Genomic DNA, 17,259 nt, shown 5'->3' on the forward strand with positions numbered 1-17,259 from the left:
CGAGTCCTAAATGACAGGGAATTAACGAGATTGAGTAAAACAGTAAAACCTCACATGGGGATCAGTTGTTTGTTATAGCTTTCATTAACATCTTACGCCTGCTGTAGCACTAGTTGAATCTGTAGCAGCTGAAGCTTCAGTAAGTTTTGATTGATTAACGTGTTTGGTTTTGATGAACTTCAAATAGAATGGTTATGATGTAAGCAGTATATACAGTACGTGACACATTATGTGGGACTGCATTGAATCAGTGTCTTTTTTTTGTTGAATTCACTATTCAGTAAAATGTTTTTGGAAATCCATTGTTGCTGTTGTAAAATGCCCTTTATATTTTAAGAACTGATTTTCTATGTTTCCAGTGTCACAGTTGCCTCAGCTGTTCTGTTTCTGATCTTCGTATCCAATCTTCAGACTTAAGTCCACAAAGTCAGCAACGGAAGAGCATTAATGTTGCCTCTACATTAAAATTATGATTGTACCATAGAAAATTTACTGAGTGCAAATCTGCTTATGGTACATTTGTTTACTTGTTATGTTTCTTAGTCTAAGCCAAATGAAAATTATCCATCCATTTTATAACCCACTTATCCAATTCAGGGTCATGGAAAAGGAAAACCAGTAGAATTATAATTTTGAAAATCTGTCTATTAGACCAACAAGTAGTATAGTAAAAGTTCATCAGGTAGTTCATCTTTTGAAAGAAGATGAGTCTCTCTGCTTTTGTATAGATTATAGTTAAGTAAGGGAAAGGGATCAGAGTTCATCAAACGCTTGAGACTGTATTTAATAACAGGATCTAGACAAATATATTAAATGATTTTAAATGTTGAAATAACATAAAGTCCCAGGCACACTTTATTTTGAGAATACATTAGACACTATTTGCATTATTTATCTGCAGTGCCTTCCATAATGTTTGGGACAAAGACACAATTTTTTCCTTGATTTACCATTATTATGTGCCCTGAAATGGGGGGAATATGTATAGGAAGTGTTGTAATTTCTTCATGGTGTGATGGAAATATATGCAAATATCCTTAAACTAAAGTCAGCAGTGTGCACTTTAATCATGTCTGAATTGTTTGATTCTAATTTTAAACTGGGGTAAATCAAGGAAACATGTACCTTTGTCCCAAACATTATGGAGAGCACTGTAAATTTGATAAGCAATTTATGCAAAAACTTTCTAGTTGCATATAAATTATACTGGAAAATATTCTACATGTAGCCCCACACTTTTTATTGCATGTTTTAATGTTTTCAAGCAAATATTTGTAATATGAAACATTTAAATCTCATTACTCTTACTCTTTGCTTACTAAGAGGAACAAAATTTTCATAAGACATTTATTTTTAAAAGACACCATCTCTAAGTAATTGTCATATTAGGCTAAAGGCAGTTAGCAGTTGGTCCATTTCTTACTTCAGTAAACAAGTTAAGACATTTATTCAGTTTTTAAACTACTGTTTGGTTTGATTAAGAAATGTAGTTGTTTTATTCAACCACTTGCTATCCGTACTAAAAATCTTTAATGGGTCTCTGTTGGCACAGATGAATTTTGCCAGTTCAAGAAATGTTCAGTTTAATGTGCCAGAAAACTCATTGAATGTTGTAGTAGAGCAAAACTATCACAATGTTTTCTTGGTGTGAGAAAACTACATCCTTGTTCTTGTTCATTTCACAGATCTCCTCCATTCGATTGCAATTACAATGTCATAATTGTTTTAATAACACTAGAATTACCAAAGCCTACGAAAAAATTTGTAAACCCAGCCCACCTTAAACGCATTTGCATGTCTTCGTCAGCATCTTTTGTGTTGTAAATGTGTTGATAAGCACAAGCAGCAAGCAGCCTGCTATCCTATCCTCCCACCGTCACAGAAACAGCAAAAAGCTCTCTCAGATCGAGCTTTGTTTATCGCTAGTGAGGCTAGCATTTTTTTTTTTTAATTCAGTTTTATTCTCTGTCTCGTTCACGCTCCCCCCGATCTGATACTGCTGTTTTCAAATAAAGACGTGCTATAACAGAGGTGAACTCAGATGAGGATAAGGGTTCTACATTGGAGAAAGAGAACAGAAGCCCTCTCCACAAGAAACGTCCACTCACTTATAAGAACAATGCAGCTGCACCAGGTGTAAATGTGCTTATCGACACGTTTATAAAACAAAAGACGCTGACAGAGAGGTGCAAACGGATTTAAGGTGGGCCAGGTTTATGAGTTTTTTCGTAGGCTTTGGTAATTCTAGTGTTAAATGAATTGCTGAAGAATAGTATCATTGGTTGTATGGAGACATTAACTAATTTTTTTAATCTTAAAAATATCTGTGTTGTATTTGGTTTGATTTAATATTTTCTTACTGTCCAGATAAAAGAAAATGTAGTGCTCTGTCCAGCCATGCATTAAAAATATTCTAGAACAACTGCAACATATTTAATATTTTCTGAAAGTTAGTGATCGAGGAAGGAATATTTATAGGTCCTAATTTATCAAATGGCAAAGATGTTTCTAATAAACTCTCCTCTCCAGATAATGTTTCCTCTGGTTACATTTTGTTCTTGAAAATATATGTAAAGATGTACTGTACTTTTTAGGCTTAATTTACAGATTGATAGAAATGCTTTTGAAAACAAAGATCTAATTTCTTCAAAACTTTCAGTGACTCACTGTGTGCTGTATAGTGACTATTTTATGCATTTTTCCAGTCAAAATTTCTAAACTGGTTTTCCATCCTGGTAGTGATACATAGATTACTTCTCAAAAGTTGATTATTTTGTTCTGTTGAGGAAATCTCCAATAGAAAAATTAGATTTTAGCTTTAGTTTTTTCTGAAACAGGAGGCTACCTGTTTTGGATGTATGTGTGAATTCAAGCCACCCATTATGTATGTTCTTTTGAGTTCTTCGTCTATTTCCTTTGTAAATCAGCTTCTTCAAAATCTTAAGACAGTTTGAGCCACAGAATGAAAAAAGTCTTTGTATTTTGCAAACAATTTGCAAACCACTGACACTCTTAATTGTTTGTGTTCAAGTTGGGCACCAGTGTTGATGTGTATACCATATCCCTCAGGTGAAAAGCTCCTATGTGGAAAAGAACAGCAAAATATATAGATTTGTATAAGATGATTTGGATGTGATATTTATTTTTTCCCTTTACCATCACATTTATGGATTCATGTATCTTTCCATATACCACTTCATAAATTATTGGATGAATCCTTCCAAATGTAAGGTTCACAATATATTTTTTTATTATCAGTGAATCAGTATCCATCTTCATTATTCTTGGTAGAGTTTGGTCAGAAGAATTGATTTTGAATTCCCGTTGGCAATTTATATGAAGCATCAAGGTGTATTTGCCATCTCATTCATGAACATTTACAGTGGCTAAATTTTAGAAATAGCACTCTTTTAGATTCCAGAAATGTTAAACTGAAGTTTTGAACATTTCTGTCAATTTCTTTGTTAGACAGAATTCTATCTATCTATCTATCTATCTATCTATCTATCTATCTATCTATCTATCTATCTATCTATCTATCTATCTATCTATCTATCTATCTATCTATCTAAATCTCCCCTGTATTACTTTGTTTTTAAGTACATACAGTTAGGTCCATAAATATTTGGACAGAGACAACTTTTTTCTAATTTTGGTTCTGTACATTACCACAATGAAATTTAAATGAAACAACTCAGATGCAGTTGAAGTGCAGACTTTCAGCTTTAATTCAGTGGGGTGAACAAAACGATTACATGAAAATGTGAAGCAACTAAAGCATTTTTTTTAACACAATCCTTTCATTTCAGGGGCTCAAAAGTAATTGAACAATCAAAGGCTATTTCATGGGCAGAAATGGGCAAGTCCGTCGTTATGTCATTATCAATTAAGCAGATAAAAGGCCTGGAGTTGATTTGAGGTGTGGTGCTTGCATGTGGAATATTTTGCTGTGAACAGACAACATGCGGTCAAAGGAGCTCTCCCAATATTATGAGTGGCAAAATCTACAGTTTGGTACATCCTGAGAAAGAAAGCAAGCACTGGTGAACTCAGCAACACAAAAAGACATGGACGTCCACGGAAGACAACAGTGGTGGATGATCGCAGAATCATTTCCATGGTGAAGAGAAACACCTTCACAACAGTGAATCAAGTGAACAACACTCTCCAGGGGGTAGGCGTATCGATATCCAAGTCTACCATAAAGAGAAGACTGCATGAAAGTAAATACAGAGGGTGCACTGCAAGGTGCAAGCCACTCATAAGCCACAAGAATAGAAAGGCTAGATTGGACTTTGCTAAAGAACATCTAAAAAAGCCAGCACAGTTCTGGAAAAACATTCTTTGGACAGATGAAACCAAGATCAACCTCTACCAGAATGATGGCAAGAAAAAACTATGGAGAAGGCGTGGAACAGCTCATTATCCAAAACATACCACATCATCTGTAAAACACGGTGGAGGCAGTGTGATGGCTTGGGCGTGCATGGCTGCCAGTGGCACTGGGACACTAGTGTTTATTGATGATGTGACACAGGACAGAAGCAGCCAAATGAATTCTGAGGTGTTCAGAGACATACTGTCTGCTCAAATCCAGCTAAATGCAGTCAAATTGATTGGGCGGCGTTTCATGATACAGATGGACAATGACCCAAAACATACAGCCAAAGCAACCCAGGAGTTTATTAACACTAGAATTACCAGAGCCTACGAATAAACTAGTCGATCCGTCCCACCTTAAATCGCTTGACACTTCTCCATCAGCGTCTTTTGTCCTGTAAATATATCGATAAGCAGCAAACAGCAATCAGCCTGCTATCACATCCCCCACTGGCGCAGTTTTCTCAGCTCAAATCTGTTTACCTGCGTGTCAGTAGCTTGGAGTTGTATAGAGTGTGAAGTCAAGCAAAATGGAAACCCCCCCACCTCAACCCGCATTTGACGCTGCTATTTTCACATAGACGCACTATAACAGAGGTATACTCAACTCATGCCGACGATTCTCGAGTGCAGAGCTTCCCATGTACATATACAAAGTACAGCGATGGCAAAAGTACATTCTTGATCCGATGTAGAACCCTCGTCGTGTAAGTATATAACTCAAGGTAAATAACATTAGCTCTGGCTTTTATGTAAGTAACATTTAAATGTTAATGTTTTGGGCACATGCACCATCCTTTGTATGTAAGAGCCAGATCTACAGTATAAAGTCACAAGTGAACTGCAGAGCTTCCTCTGTTTGATCGTCAAAGACATGCTCACAAATTACATGTGTAATGTCATGAAAAATACCTGCTGACACTTTAGTATGCGAGCAATGGTACGAGAATGCAGTTAGACTTTTTCTGGGCACATACACCACGCTAGTGTTTAGATCTGGAAGGTGTAGCGTTGGCGAAATAAATAACATGCGAGCTATAGCATGTCTTTATGTGATCCAAATAAATAACATTTGAGCTATAGCAAGCTATAGCGCGTCTTAATGTGATCCAAATAAATAACATTTGAGCTCTAGCGAGCTGTAGCGCGTCTTTATGTGATCCAAATAAAAACACTTGAGCTATAGCGCGTCTTTCTGTGATCCAAATAAAAACATTTGAGCTATAGCGCATCTTTGTGTGATCCATATAAATAACATTTGAGCTATAGCGCGACTTTATGTGAAACAGCAGTGTCAGATTGGTGTAGGTTAGAATCGTGAACGCGACAGAGAATGAAACTGAATTTAAAAAAAAAGCAAAGCAAAGCTAAGCTTTACAAGTATCACACATTTACACCGGCTGTTACAGACTGACTGAGCATATTTGTTCAGGTATATTTGTACCTGTTGTGAAAGTGTTTCTTTGATATTTGGACTTTAGGCTTCACACATTATAAACTTCATGTCTACATTTTGTCAATTATTACTAAAACATGAAAAACGTTTCTGTTTTAACGATGTGTTTACATAGATCTTTGTAGACACGGAACACACACGAAATGCATGTGTTCCAAATAACGATATAGTATTTATAAAAGGTGGCATTTTGCTTGACTTCTCACTCTATACAACTCCAAGCAACTGACACGCAGGTAAACAGATTTGAGCTGAGAAAACTGTGCGGCGGTGGGGGATGTGATAGTAGACTGCTTGCGCTTATCAACAAATTTATAGGACAAAAGACGCTGATGGAGAAGTGTGAAGAGATTTAAAGTGGGACGGATCTACGAGTTTTTTCATAGGCTCTGGTAATTCTAGTGTTAAAGCAAAGAAGTGGAAAATTCTTGAATGGCCAAGTCGGTCACCTGATCTTAACCCAATTGAGCATGCATTTCTCTTGTTGAAGACTAAACTTCGACAGAAAGGCCCACAAACAAACAGCAACTGAAAGCCGCTGCAGTAAAGGCCTGGCAGAGCATTAAAAAGGAGGAAACCCAGCATCTGGTGATGTCCATGAGTGCAAGACTTCAGGCTATCATTGCCAGCAAAGGGTTTTTAACCAAGTGTTAGAAATGAACATTTTATTTCCAGTTATTTAATTTGTCCAATGACTTTTGAGCCCCTGAAATGAAGGGATTGTGTTAAAAAATGCTTTAGTTGTCTCACATTTTTATGCAATCATTTTGTTCACCCCACTGAATTAAAGCTGAAAATCTGCACTTCATCTGCATCTGAGTTGTTTCATTTAAAATTCATTGTGGTACAGAAACAAAATTAGAAAAAAGTTGTCTCTGTCCAAATATTTATGGACCTAACTGTAAAAATAGAATTTAAGTCTTATATCTAAGTACTACAAGCATATTTGCCTTGTATTATTTGCTGGTTATATGGACATACAGGTTAATTTTACACAGTAGTCATTTTGTTTTCATCTGTGATTCTGCATTGTGTATTTGTGGGAATTTTCTTTCAGTTCTGACATTAGGATGTCTATTCTCAGCCATTCATCATTTTTAAAAATAAAAAGCCACAGCTCTAATGATATTTATTTGTATTGAGCAATACTTTAGGGTCAGACAATTGCCACTAGTCTAGTTAAGTTATGATTTGTAAGAAACTTTTATTACAAGCTGATCACCTCCATCAGTTCTGTAAAGCTTACATTTTAGTGTTTACAAAAGTTATTGTTAACCTATAATGTTGATTTTTTTTTTTTTAATTTTTATTTTTAGGTCAGTGATGCAACAAAGCAAAGACCAAAGGCTGAGTTCTGCTTTGGTGAGTACATGAATATGATTTTTTTGTATTTTGTTTTATTTAGTTATTTTGTATGTTTCTGTTTTTTTTATACAGAAATTTTTGACATGTGAAAGCCCTGTACTATATATTTGCTTCCTCTGTGACCAACAAAGCAGTACAGTACAGTAGCTCTCTAATCTTGTGACTTTTTTTAATGCTGTTCTTTATTGTGTTAGGAGAAATGTGAGGAAAATTCAATTAGAAATGTTTGAATACGGCTTAGGTTGCTGTTAGGAGGAAACTGTTTCACCAATATCATTGATTACCCAATATGATGTTGGGTAATACACTGTATAATGTTAATAATGAAAGTGGATTTTTTCCTGGAAGCTACACCTAAAGTATTTGTAAATTTTAGTGTTTTAGAACAGCATGGTAATGTTGTGGTTAGCCTCAAAGCTACAGAGGGTTGGATTTAAATTTTGTACCTGGGCACTGGCCAGTGTAATTGGAAAGTTCCTTACATGTCTGTGTAGATTTTGTTTAGTACTGTGGTTTTCCTCCCACTCCCCAAAGGCATGTGCTCTATATTGTTGGGATCAATCCATGAGTGTCTTCTGTAATGGTCTGTGATTTGTTTTTACCATTATTTTTTGAAAATCAAATAATGATCTCGTAATTTGTTGAAATTAAAAATTTAACCCCAGTAGACAACTGCTATAATCTTTAACTCTTGTGGGATAAAATTAAGTTTACTCTCGTGTTGTTTTAAGTATACAGTGCATCCGGAAAGTATTCACAGCGCATCACTTTCTCCACATTTTGTTATGTTACAGCCTTATTCCAAAATGGATTAAATTCATTTTTTTCCTCAGAATTCTACATACAACACCCCATAATGACAACGTGAAAAAAGTTTACTTGAGGTTTTTGCAAATTTATTAAAAATAAAAAAACTGAGAAATCACATGTACATAAGTTTTCACAGCCTTTGCCATGAAGCTCAAAATTGAGCTCAGGTGCATCCTGTTTCCCCTGATCTTCCTTGAGATGTTTCTGAAGCTTAATTGGAGTCCACCTGTGGTAAATTCAGTTGATTGGACATGATTTGGAAAGGCACACACCTGTCTATATGAGGTCCCACAGTTGACAGTTGATGTCAGAGCACAAACCAAGCATGAAGTCAAAGGAATTGTCTGTAGACCTCCGAGACAGGATTGTCTCGAGGCACAAATCTGGGGAAGGTTACAGAAAAATTTCTGCTGCTTTGAAGGTCCCAATGAATAGAGTGGCTTCCATCATCCATAAGTGGAAGAAGTTCGAAACCACCAGGACTCTTCCTAGAGCTGGCCGGCCATCTAAACTGAACGATCGGTGGAGAAGGGCCTTAGTCAGGGAGGTGACCAAGATTCCGATGGTCATTCTGTCAGAGCTCCAGAGGTCCTCTGTGGAGAGAGGAGAACCTTCCAGAAGGACAACCATCTCTGCAGCAATCCAACAAATCAGGCCTGTATGGTAGAGTGGCCAGATGGAAGCAACTCCTTAGTAAAAGGCACATGGCAGCCAGCCTGGAGTTTGCCAAAAGGCACCTGAAGAACTCTCAGACCATGAGAAAGAAAATCCTCTGGTCTGATGAGACAAAGATTGAACTCTTTGGTGTGAATGCCAAGCGTCACGTTTGGAGGAAATCAGGCACCGCTCATCACCAGGCCAATACCATCCCTACAGTTAAGCATGGTGGTGGCAGCATCATGCTGTGTGGATGTTTTTCAGCGGCAGGAACTGGGAGACTAGTCAGGATAAAGGGAAAGATGGCTGCAGCAATGTACAGAGACATCCTGGATGAAAACCTGCTCCAGAGCACTCTTGACCTCAGACTGGGGCGATGGTTCATCTTTCAGCAGGACAACGACCCTAAGTACACAGCCAAGATATCAAAGGAGTGGCTCCAGGACAACTCTGTGAATGTCCTTGAGTGGCCCAGCCAGAGTCCAGACTTGAATCCGATCGAACATCTCTGGAGAGATCTTAAAATGGCTGTGCACCGATGCTTCCCATCCAACCTGATGGAGCTTGAGAGGTGCTGCAAAGAGGAATGGGCGAAACTGGCCAAGGATAGGTGTGCCAAGCTTGTGGCATCATATTCAAAAAGACTTGAGGCTGTAATTGCTGCCAAAGGTGCATCGACAAAGTATTGAGCAAAGGCTGTGAATACTTATGTGCATGTGATTTCTCAGTTTTTTTATTTTTAATAAATTTGCATAAACCTCAAGTAAACTTTTTTCAAGCTGTCATTATGGGTATTGTGTGTAGAATTCTGAGGAAAAAAAATGAATTTAATCCATTTTGGAATAAGGCTGTAACATAACAAAATGTGGAAGAAGTGATGCACTGTGAATACTTTCCGGATGCACTGTATATATGCTAGCTGTTTTGCAGAGTTCTTTAAGTCAATGGGCAACATTTACAGGGTCATTGGTTAACTGGATGTATCAGAAGTACTTTTCTCTATGCATTTTTTTAATAAATGAAGGGCTAATAGTATTTGTTTGCTTGAGCTGCTTACTGTTGAATATGCCACATATGGTCCTTGGTTGTGTTGGTATGTAAGGGATTTCAGCAGAACTCTGTATTAAAGTGGTATTCCGTAATGTAGCAAAGGTGCTTTATAGTTGATTCAGTTATAAAACATCTTCACTTTCCATTAGCATCAAAGCCAATGTCTTCCAAAAAAAACACAAAGAAAACTTACTAATTACTTTTACTCATTCAAAACCACTGTCAGTTACATAAAAAAAATACTGCTTCATTCTGCTTAACTGGGGCTTTTCTCCATTGGTTAATTTGTGGTGATTTTTCCCCATTTTTAATTTCCAAAAATGCTTATTGCTGATCTTTGATTGATATTGCAAACTTGATGATATACAGATGGACAACAATGCTGGCTTTTTCAAAAATGTAAGGCAATACACTGATAAAAAAAAAATAGTGTCATCAGTTTATTTTATTTTCTGTGACATTTGTTACACACACAGTCCACTGAAATGATTGCCAATGCTGCACAATATTCTTCTCTGTTTAGAACTGCTCTCATTTCACTAAGGGAATGCCCTTTAACCTCACTCTTTCATTTGCATTCAAGTCACGAAGGGGGGAAAAACTCTCCACTCTTGAAATGCTATGTGTCATCAAGAAACACAACACTGAGATTAGCACAGTAATCCAGTGATACAATGAAATTGTTACCCCAAAGTGGATGTGGGGGGGAAAAATGCAGTAGATATGCTCCCTTTGATGACATATCACATTTGTTATTGCTCTTATTTAAACTTTGTGTGGGCTGATGCAGTCGTCTGGAGAAGCACACTACATGATAGGAAGTGTTGCCCCCACTCACAGCCACAACACCTGGCAAACACTTGCTAAATGCATCTTTTTTGTGCTTTGCCAAACTTAGGCCCTTTCACTTTGCTTGTGCACATGGCCTTCATTTGCATAAACCAGGATTCACCATTCCTACGCAAGATCGCTGTCAGCTATGTGGCACAACGGGGGACGCAGTGCATTAGAATGTCCCACTTGCCTAGGGCATTATTAATGACAAATATCAATATTATTGTTGGCTAGTTTTGTTTTTTCTACAACCTCACCAAATTTCAGTCATTCTGTCAAGGCATTTTTGAGATTTTGGGGTATTTTTCTGTTATGACTTATTTTTTTGAACCCTAAATATTGATAAATTGACATTTCCTCCCTTAGCGGATACCTACTGCCCTAGATGTACCATCTTGTCAAATTCCAGTGTTTAAGATAAATGGGAAATAGTGTTGTAGTCAATGAGTCTGTTTTGGTAATTATGTGCAGTACCTTCCATAATGTTTGGAACAATGACACATTTTTCCTTGATTTAAAATTACAAATCAGACGTGATGAAAGTGCACATTCCAGACTTTAAGTGTTTTTGCTTACATTTCAGTCTTGCCATTTAGAAATGACAACAGTTTCCTACCTGGTTCCCTGGGACAATTGGCGTCACAGGTGTTTGCGATTATACGATTTCTCAGATGTGTTACATTGCTTCATTAGTGCAGGCCTAAGATACTTATACTAGTGCCAGTGCCGATTGAAACATTTGCAAAACAAAGACGCTGATGAGGAACTGCAAAGGAATTGAATGTGGCCTGGGATTATGCCTTTTTTCGTAGGCTTCAGGAATTCTAGTGTTAAGTGGGTCATACTAGCATATCAAATCATACAGTCATCCCTCACCTATCGCGGGGGTTACGTTCCAGAGCCCCCCGCGATAGGTGAAAATCCGCGAAGTAGCGACCTATATTTATTTTATTATTTATACATATTTTAAGGCTTTATAAACCCTTCCCACACTCTTATAAACCTTTCTCACTCTCTTGTTAACCTTTCCCACACTCTTATAAACACTTCCTATGCTCTTAATCACTTTCTACATTCTTAAACACCGCAGACCAACACTGCACGCAGCGATCAGACGTCGATGTGTCTGCACTCGCTTTGTGAAGGGGGGCAGCTGAACTCACGCTGAGCAGAAATGGACTTTGTGCTGCTTCTGCCAAAATGCTTGCTTGTCGCTCTGCGCGTTCAGAAGGAGGAGGAGGAGTGTGTGTGTGGGGGTGTGAGGACTGAATTCACGTTCGCTCAAACCCCCCCACCCCGGAGGCGCAGTATGCTCCTGCTACTTCGCATTGTCAAGGGGGTGGGGAGCTGAGTGAACGCTAAGGAGAAGTGGACTTTGTGCTGGCTTTGTGCTGCTTGTCGCTCTGCGTGTCAATAATTTTAAAGCCTTGTATTTTCCTGTCTCACTGTCTTGTTTTGCGTGAAGTTAAAATGTTTTATAATAGTGAGATGTTACTCATATCCTTAGCCCGACATCCACATATCATATGTGTTAACAAAGTGTGTTTTATAAGTTTACATGTGTTTAAAGCATGTGGGATGGGTATTTTAAGGCTTAAACTATAAAAATGTTTATTTATATGGTCTTTCTATATCGCGGATTTTCTCCTGTTGCTGATGGGTCTGGAACATAACTTCCGCGATAGGCGGGCAATCACTTGTATTTAAAAACCCGCGAAGTCGTGAATCCGCGAAAAGTGAACCGCGAAGTAGCGAGGGATTACTGTATCCCAAAGAGCTGGGATGGTATTGTTTGTTAGGTCCTTCTTGGGATTTCGTTCAAAGCGTACACGTCAGTCAGATTGAACATTGCAGGAGATATCTGTATATGATTATGGGGCTTAAGCTACTGAAGCCTCCCACTAACACCACTGTTCCATGGTCAAATATGGTTATAATTGTTTGAAGAAAAAAAAAAAGCTATCAGTTGCTGGCCTTACTAAAGTAATGTTTAAAGGTGCCAAGATCCATTCCACAGAAGATGGTCCGAGAATGAGTTCTAACTTCTGGTGGTCTTTTTGGTTTAGGTCTCGCTGAGACTGGAAGGAGCAGGGTTTCACACAAACTAGATGTGACCTCAGCAATCCTTTGGGGTTTTCTCTTCATCCATTCTAAAAAACCAGACAGAACAAAAGCTGTTTGTCCCTATTAAAACCATAAAACCATGCTCCCAGTGCCCATGTGTAAGACGGTACTGTAACGCTAGAATCCCTGAAGCATACAAAAAAATGTCGTAATGCCGAGCCACCTTAAATTCCTTCGCATCTCCTCATCTGCGTCTTTATTTACCAAATGCGTCAATCAGCACTGGCAGCAAGCAGCCTGCTGTTCCATCCCCCACTGACACAGCTGAAGTTCTCCCAGCTCAAGTGTTTTTAGCTGGGTATGAGGTGCCTGGAATTGTAATGGGTAAATAGTATATCGTTATTTGGAATACATACATTTTGTATGTGTTCCGTGTCTAAGTGATCCATATAAATGTAGGATGACGGGAAAGGTGATGCAAATAATGTTGAACACATAACTAAAACAGAAACTTTTTCATGTTATAGTAATCACTAGCCATTCTCTGCGGATCCACCCATGTAATAGTGAAACAGGACAAACTTTAAAAATTAATAAACAAAAAGGTATCGGTAGCTAAGCAGAGGCAGACCTACTCCCCACTCCTGACGCCATGCTTCCCCCTCTCTCTCGGCCCACAACCTGTCTCGGATTAGCACGATTATATCGCTCATGCAAGCGAGCTATGATTCTTAGCATGGTGAGAGAAGTCGCAAAATCAACTGGAATGTTCAAGCAAATTCTAGAAAAAAACCTGATCTAAATCTGTTAACACTAGAATTACCAGAGCGTATGAAAAAACTTGTAGATCCGGCCCACCTTAAATCCCATCGCACCTCTCACATCTACAGTTATTCCCAGTTTCAAATAAAAACTAACAGCGTCGGATCCCTAGGGTGGTAGTATGTATCGTGATTGAGAGAATAAAAGTGAAAAAAAAAGGTAACTTTTACAAGTACTATAAATGTACAGCGGCTGTTATAGACGCAAACCAAATGTATGTGTGTGCTGTATAATATTAAAAATAAGAGCAGCTCACTACTGAAAATGGCAAATTTAGGAGGCAGTTGGGATCAAACTCATGATTACAAGTCAGCAAATCTTACCACTGCACCACGGAAGCTGTTGTCTTATCTTTGAACCTTTTGTGAAACTGTTTATTTGATCTTTGGACTTCAGGCTTCATACATTATATAGTTTATGCCAACATTTTGTCATTTACTACTAAATATGAAAAACATTTCTGTTTTAACAATGTGTTTACACAGATTATTGTAGAAACGAAACACACATGAAATGCATTTGTTCCAAATAACGATCTATTATTTCCACTCTAAAACTCCAGCACTTCACTCCCAGATAATCAAGGCATGAGCTGGGAGAACTTTATGCACGTTCTGCGGCGGTGGGGAGATGGAATAGCAGGCTGCTTGTCTTTATCAGCACATTTACAGGACAAAAGACTCTGACGGAGAGGTGTGATGGGATTTAAGGTGGGCCGGATCTAGTTTTTTTGTAGGCTCTGGTAATTCTAGTGTTAAGTACTTCTCTCATTCGGTAGCAAAGTGAGTGTAAGATATGCCCTGAGGCTGGCGCGTGAGTGAGGAGGGCCCTGCCCCCTCCCCTCGGCCCACTGTGTCTCTTGGATTTGTGCAAATAAATTGGTACCGCAGTGAACTATGATACTTAGCGCAATGAGAGATGTCGCAAAATCAACTGGAATGTTCAAGCAAATTATCGAAAAATACCTAAAAATCTAAATCCATTAAGTAATTCTCTCGTGAAAAGTGGACAATCATACAGACAGACGATTGTTGGATTTTATATATATAGAGATTAACAAATTGCTGAAGTGAAGTGTATAATGTGTGAAAACTGAAGTACAAATATCAAATAAACACTTTTACAAAAGGTATAACAAAACAAGTGCGCTTTTATTTAAGAATATCACCAAAGAAAAGGACATCATTCAATTTACATGTTGCTGTCAATGAGTAAAAAGCTAAGCCCAAATGTCAATTGACAGAGTGCCAACATGTCTGCTTGGCTGGTGTAGAGGTAAGAACTGCTGCCTTGTAATTAATCTTGTGGGTTTCGAGCCCCAGTTGTCCCCGTTTTGAGTAGTGAGCTGTTATTTAATTTTTTTAACTACTTTTATGCCACAGCGCAAAGCAATTTCAAACACAAATTTGCAACGTCACAGTTTGACATAATATAACGATTGAATGTGGTAGAGAATTTGGATATTTAAAAAGCATGTGAAAAGTGAACATTGCTTTGATTTTCCCCTTATCAATATAAACTATTAAATGTTATCGAAAACTTGTCTTATACAACTTAAAATGTTAGATGAGCTCAGTAAAATGTTACTTGCTTTTCATTTTTTTCCTTATTTAATTTTTTATTTGTCTTAAAGTGTTCTTCTCTTGTACCTAACGGTTTCAGGATAAAGTTAATTTCCGTCATAATCCTAAATTGAAATGAATGGTAACAGGGTAGATAAGAGTAAATTGCATTTTTTTAAAATCTTGAGTATGTTTATAATTAATAGTTCATGTCATGTGAAGAACTTGTAGATGGCCAGAATAAATTACAATTTTTTTTTTTATAATTAATGATTGATGACATGGGGTGAACTACACTGCACTTAAGTCAGGTATAATACAGGCTGCTGACCTGGATGTTTTTAATCTAAAAAGAAAGCATAGGCTTTTCTGGATACATTTTATTATGTTCTCTCATGTTTCTGCTTTGTTCCTGTGAGAAGTAAATCACAAAATAATTATGAATGTAACTATTTTTTAATGTAAATTTTGTCAGTAAGGAAGTTTCTTTCTTCATTGATGTCTCATACAGCTTTATCTGTATTGCGCAATGTAGTACTGGAGACTTGGGTGAACTTCTCCACTTTTTAACTATGTTAGCTAACAGCCTTTTCAGACTATAATCATTCTTAGTCTCCATGGATTGAGGAATCTTATGTTTAATGTGTTTGAATGTTGGAGAGTTAATATTAATTACCGTTGATAGTCGGCTTAGACCCAATTTCATGTTACTATATAAACTTATTATAACAAGTCTTGCTCACATTAAGTATTGTAAGTTGGCCTCATACAAAAGAGCCATATTGGTTCTAATTTTTGTTTTTTGAATGCATTTATTTATCCCAATACAAAGGGGATATTTCCCAGATAGCAAAAAATTAAAAAGTCTGTTACAAAGGCTGACACACCAGTACCACAGAGGCTAAGAAGTGTGGCTAAGAAGTGTTTTTGTTGGAAGCGCTCTTATGATAAAAATTTGACTTTAATGAAAGTGGGAATAATGCTGGATGTGGCAGTACTCCATCTCAATGTGCTGCTGTTCTAAATGGGCAGGCATTCTAGATGTTACTGGAGAGCCCTCACACTTCTAAGGGCTTTAGTGACACTAGGTGTTATTTGGAGAAGTTCTAATTTAAAGTAACCTTTACAAAAGTAGAGAATGCCCTGCTCTGAAAGTGATTCCAGGGTTTGATCGGTAATGACCAAGCGATATTGTGTTAAACCATTTAGTCTCCAGAGACTTGTTAATTTGAACAAGTATTTGGTGGCAGAAGCTCAGCTGGTGGAATGAGCAGAATCCAGGATAATGCAGAGAAAGGGAGTTCTTTTGAGCCACTGACAACAGTAGAGAGAGTTCAATTGTCATTCTCAAAGGGGTAGTCAGTTTGTAATTTTATTCTCTGTTAATTTGTGTTTTGTTTTGTTTCTGTTATTATCCCTTCCATGTGTTATTTTTCTTTATTTGAAAATTTGACAATTTTTTTTTTTTTTGTTATTTACCCACATAGCACAAAAAATGGGAATCAGGAAGCTGTTCTTTTCATAAAATCTCACCGGAATATATAACAAGTTATAATGACCCTGGCAACTTAAAAACCATGTATAGTGAGTTGAAGCAACTGAACTGCGGAGGGAATATTCTGATCTCATTTAAGTACACTCATTTTATTTTTGTTTTTTTCTGCGGACCAGAAGGGCATTGTCATTACTAATGATCACTATGTCAAAAGTAAGAAGTGACTTTAATGGATATAATTTAAAATTTTACAAAAAACAATAGCTGCTTGTTTATCGGGCTGTAAAAACAACATTCTAAGACAACATTTCAGCAGTTAATACTTGTTGTTTGATGAGTCTGTCTGCTCCTTACTGCTGGCTCAATTGCATATATTAAAAACCTAAGTAGCTGCAGTAAAATTTTTCTTTCCTATTTTGCTGTGTTTAACTTTTTTTAAGTTGCTGTTAGGTAAAGTTACAGCATTAAATACCTTTCTTTATTGCAGCAATCACTGTAATTTAAACAGTCAGGTATAACGTGCCCCATACTAATTTCAATTGGAGGATCTTTTGTCTCAATGCTACGCTCTCAATTGAAGGAAGCACTACAGTGACCTACTACTGAGCCTAGCACAAATTTCTTCTGGATTGGGGAAATCTCTTGTTAAACAGGATGCTGATGTCTAAGCTGGCTCTCAGTTCCAAAACAACAGGGTATTTTTAGCTGTCACAATCATTTCTTTAGTAATTTTATACATTTTACAACTAATTTCACAATTTTCA

General features: G+C 37.3%; 1 protein-coding gene across 8 annotated transcripts in view; it reads left to right on the top strand.

Annotated features, from left to right (window-relative positions):
- The window catches only part of plekha1b (pleckstrin homology domain containing, family A (phosphoinositide binding specific) member 1b), a 268,696-nt gene that overhangs the window by 116,679 nt on the left and 134,758 nt on the right, over window positions 1–17,259 (top strand). For all 8 annotated transcript variants that reach the window (XM_051922852.1, XM_051922853.1, XM_051922854.1 and 5 more), the window contains exon 4: window positions 7,153–7,198. In XM_051922852.1, coding sequence (XP_051778812.1) covers window positions 7,153–7,198 — 46 coding nt within the window. The remainder of the gene's footprint in view (window positions 1–7,152; window positions 7,199–17,259) is intronic.

This window comes from Erpetoichthys calabaricus, chromosome 2 (genome assembly GCF_900747795.2).
Source record: "Erpetoichthys calabaricus chromosome 2, fErpCal1.3, whole genome shotgun sequence".
Taxonomy (NCBI): Eukaryota; Metazoa; Chordata; class Cladistia; order Polypteriformes; family Polypteridae; genus Erpetoichthys; species Erpetoichthys calabaricus.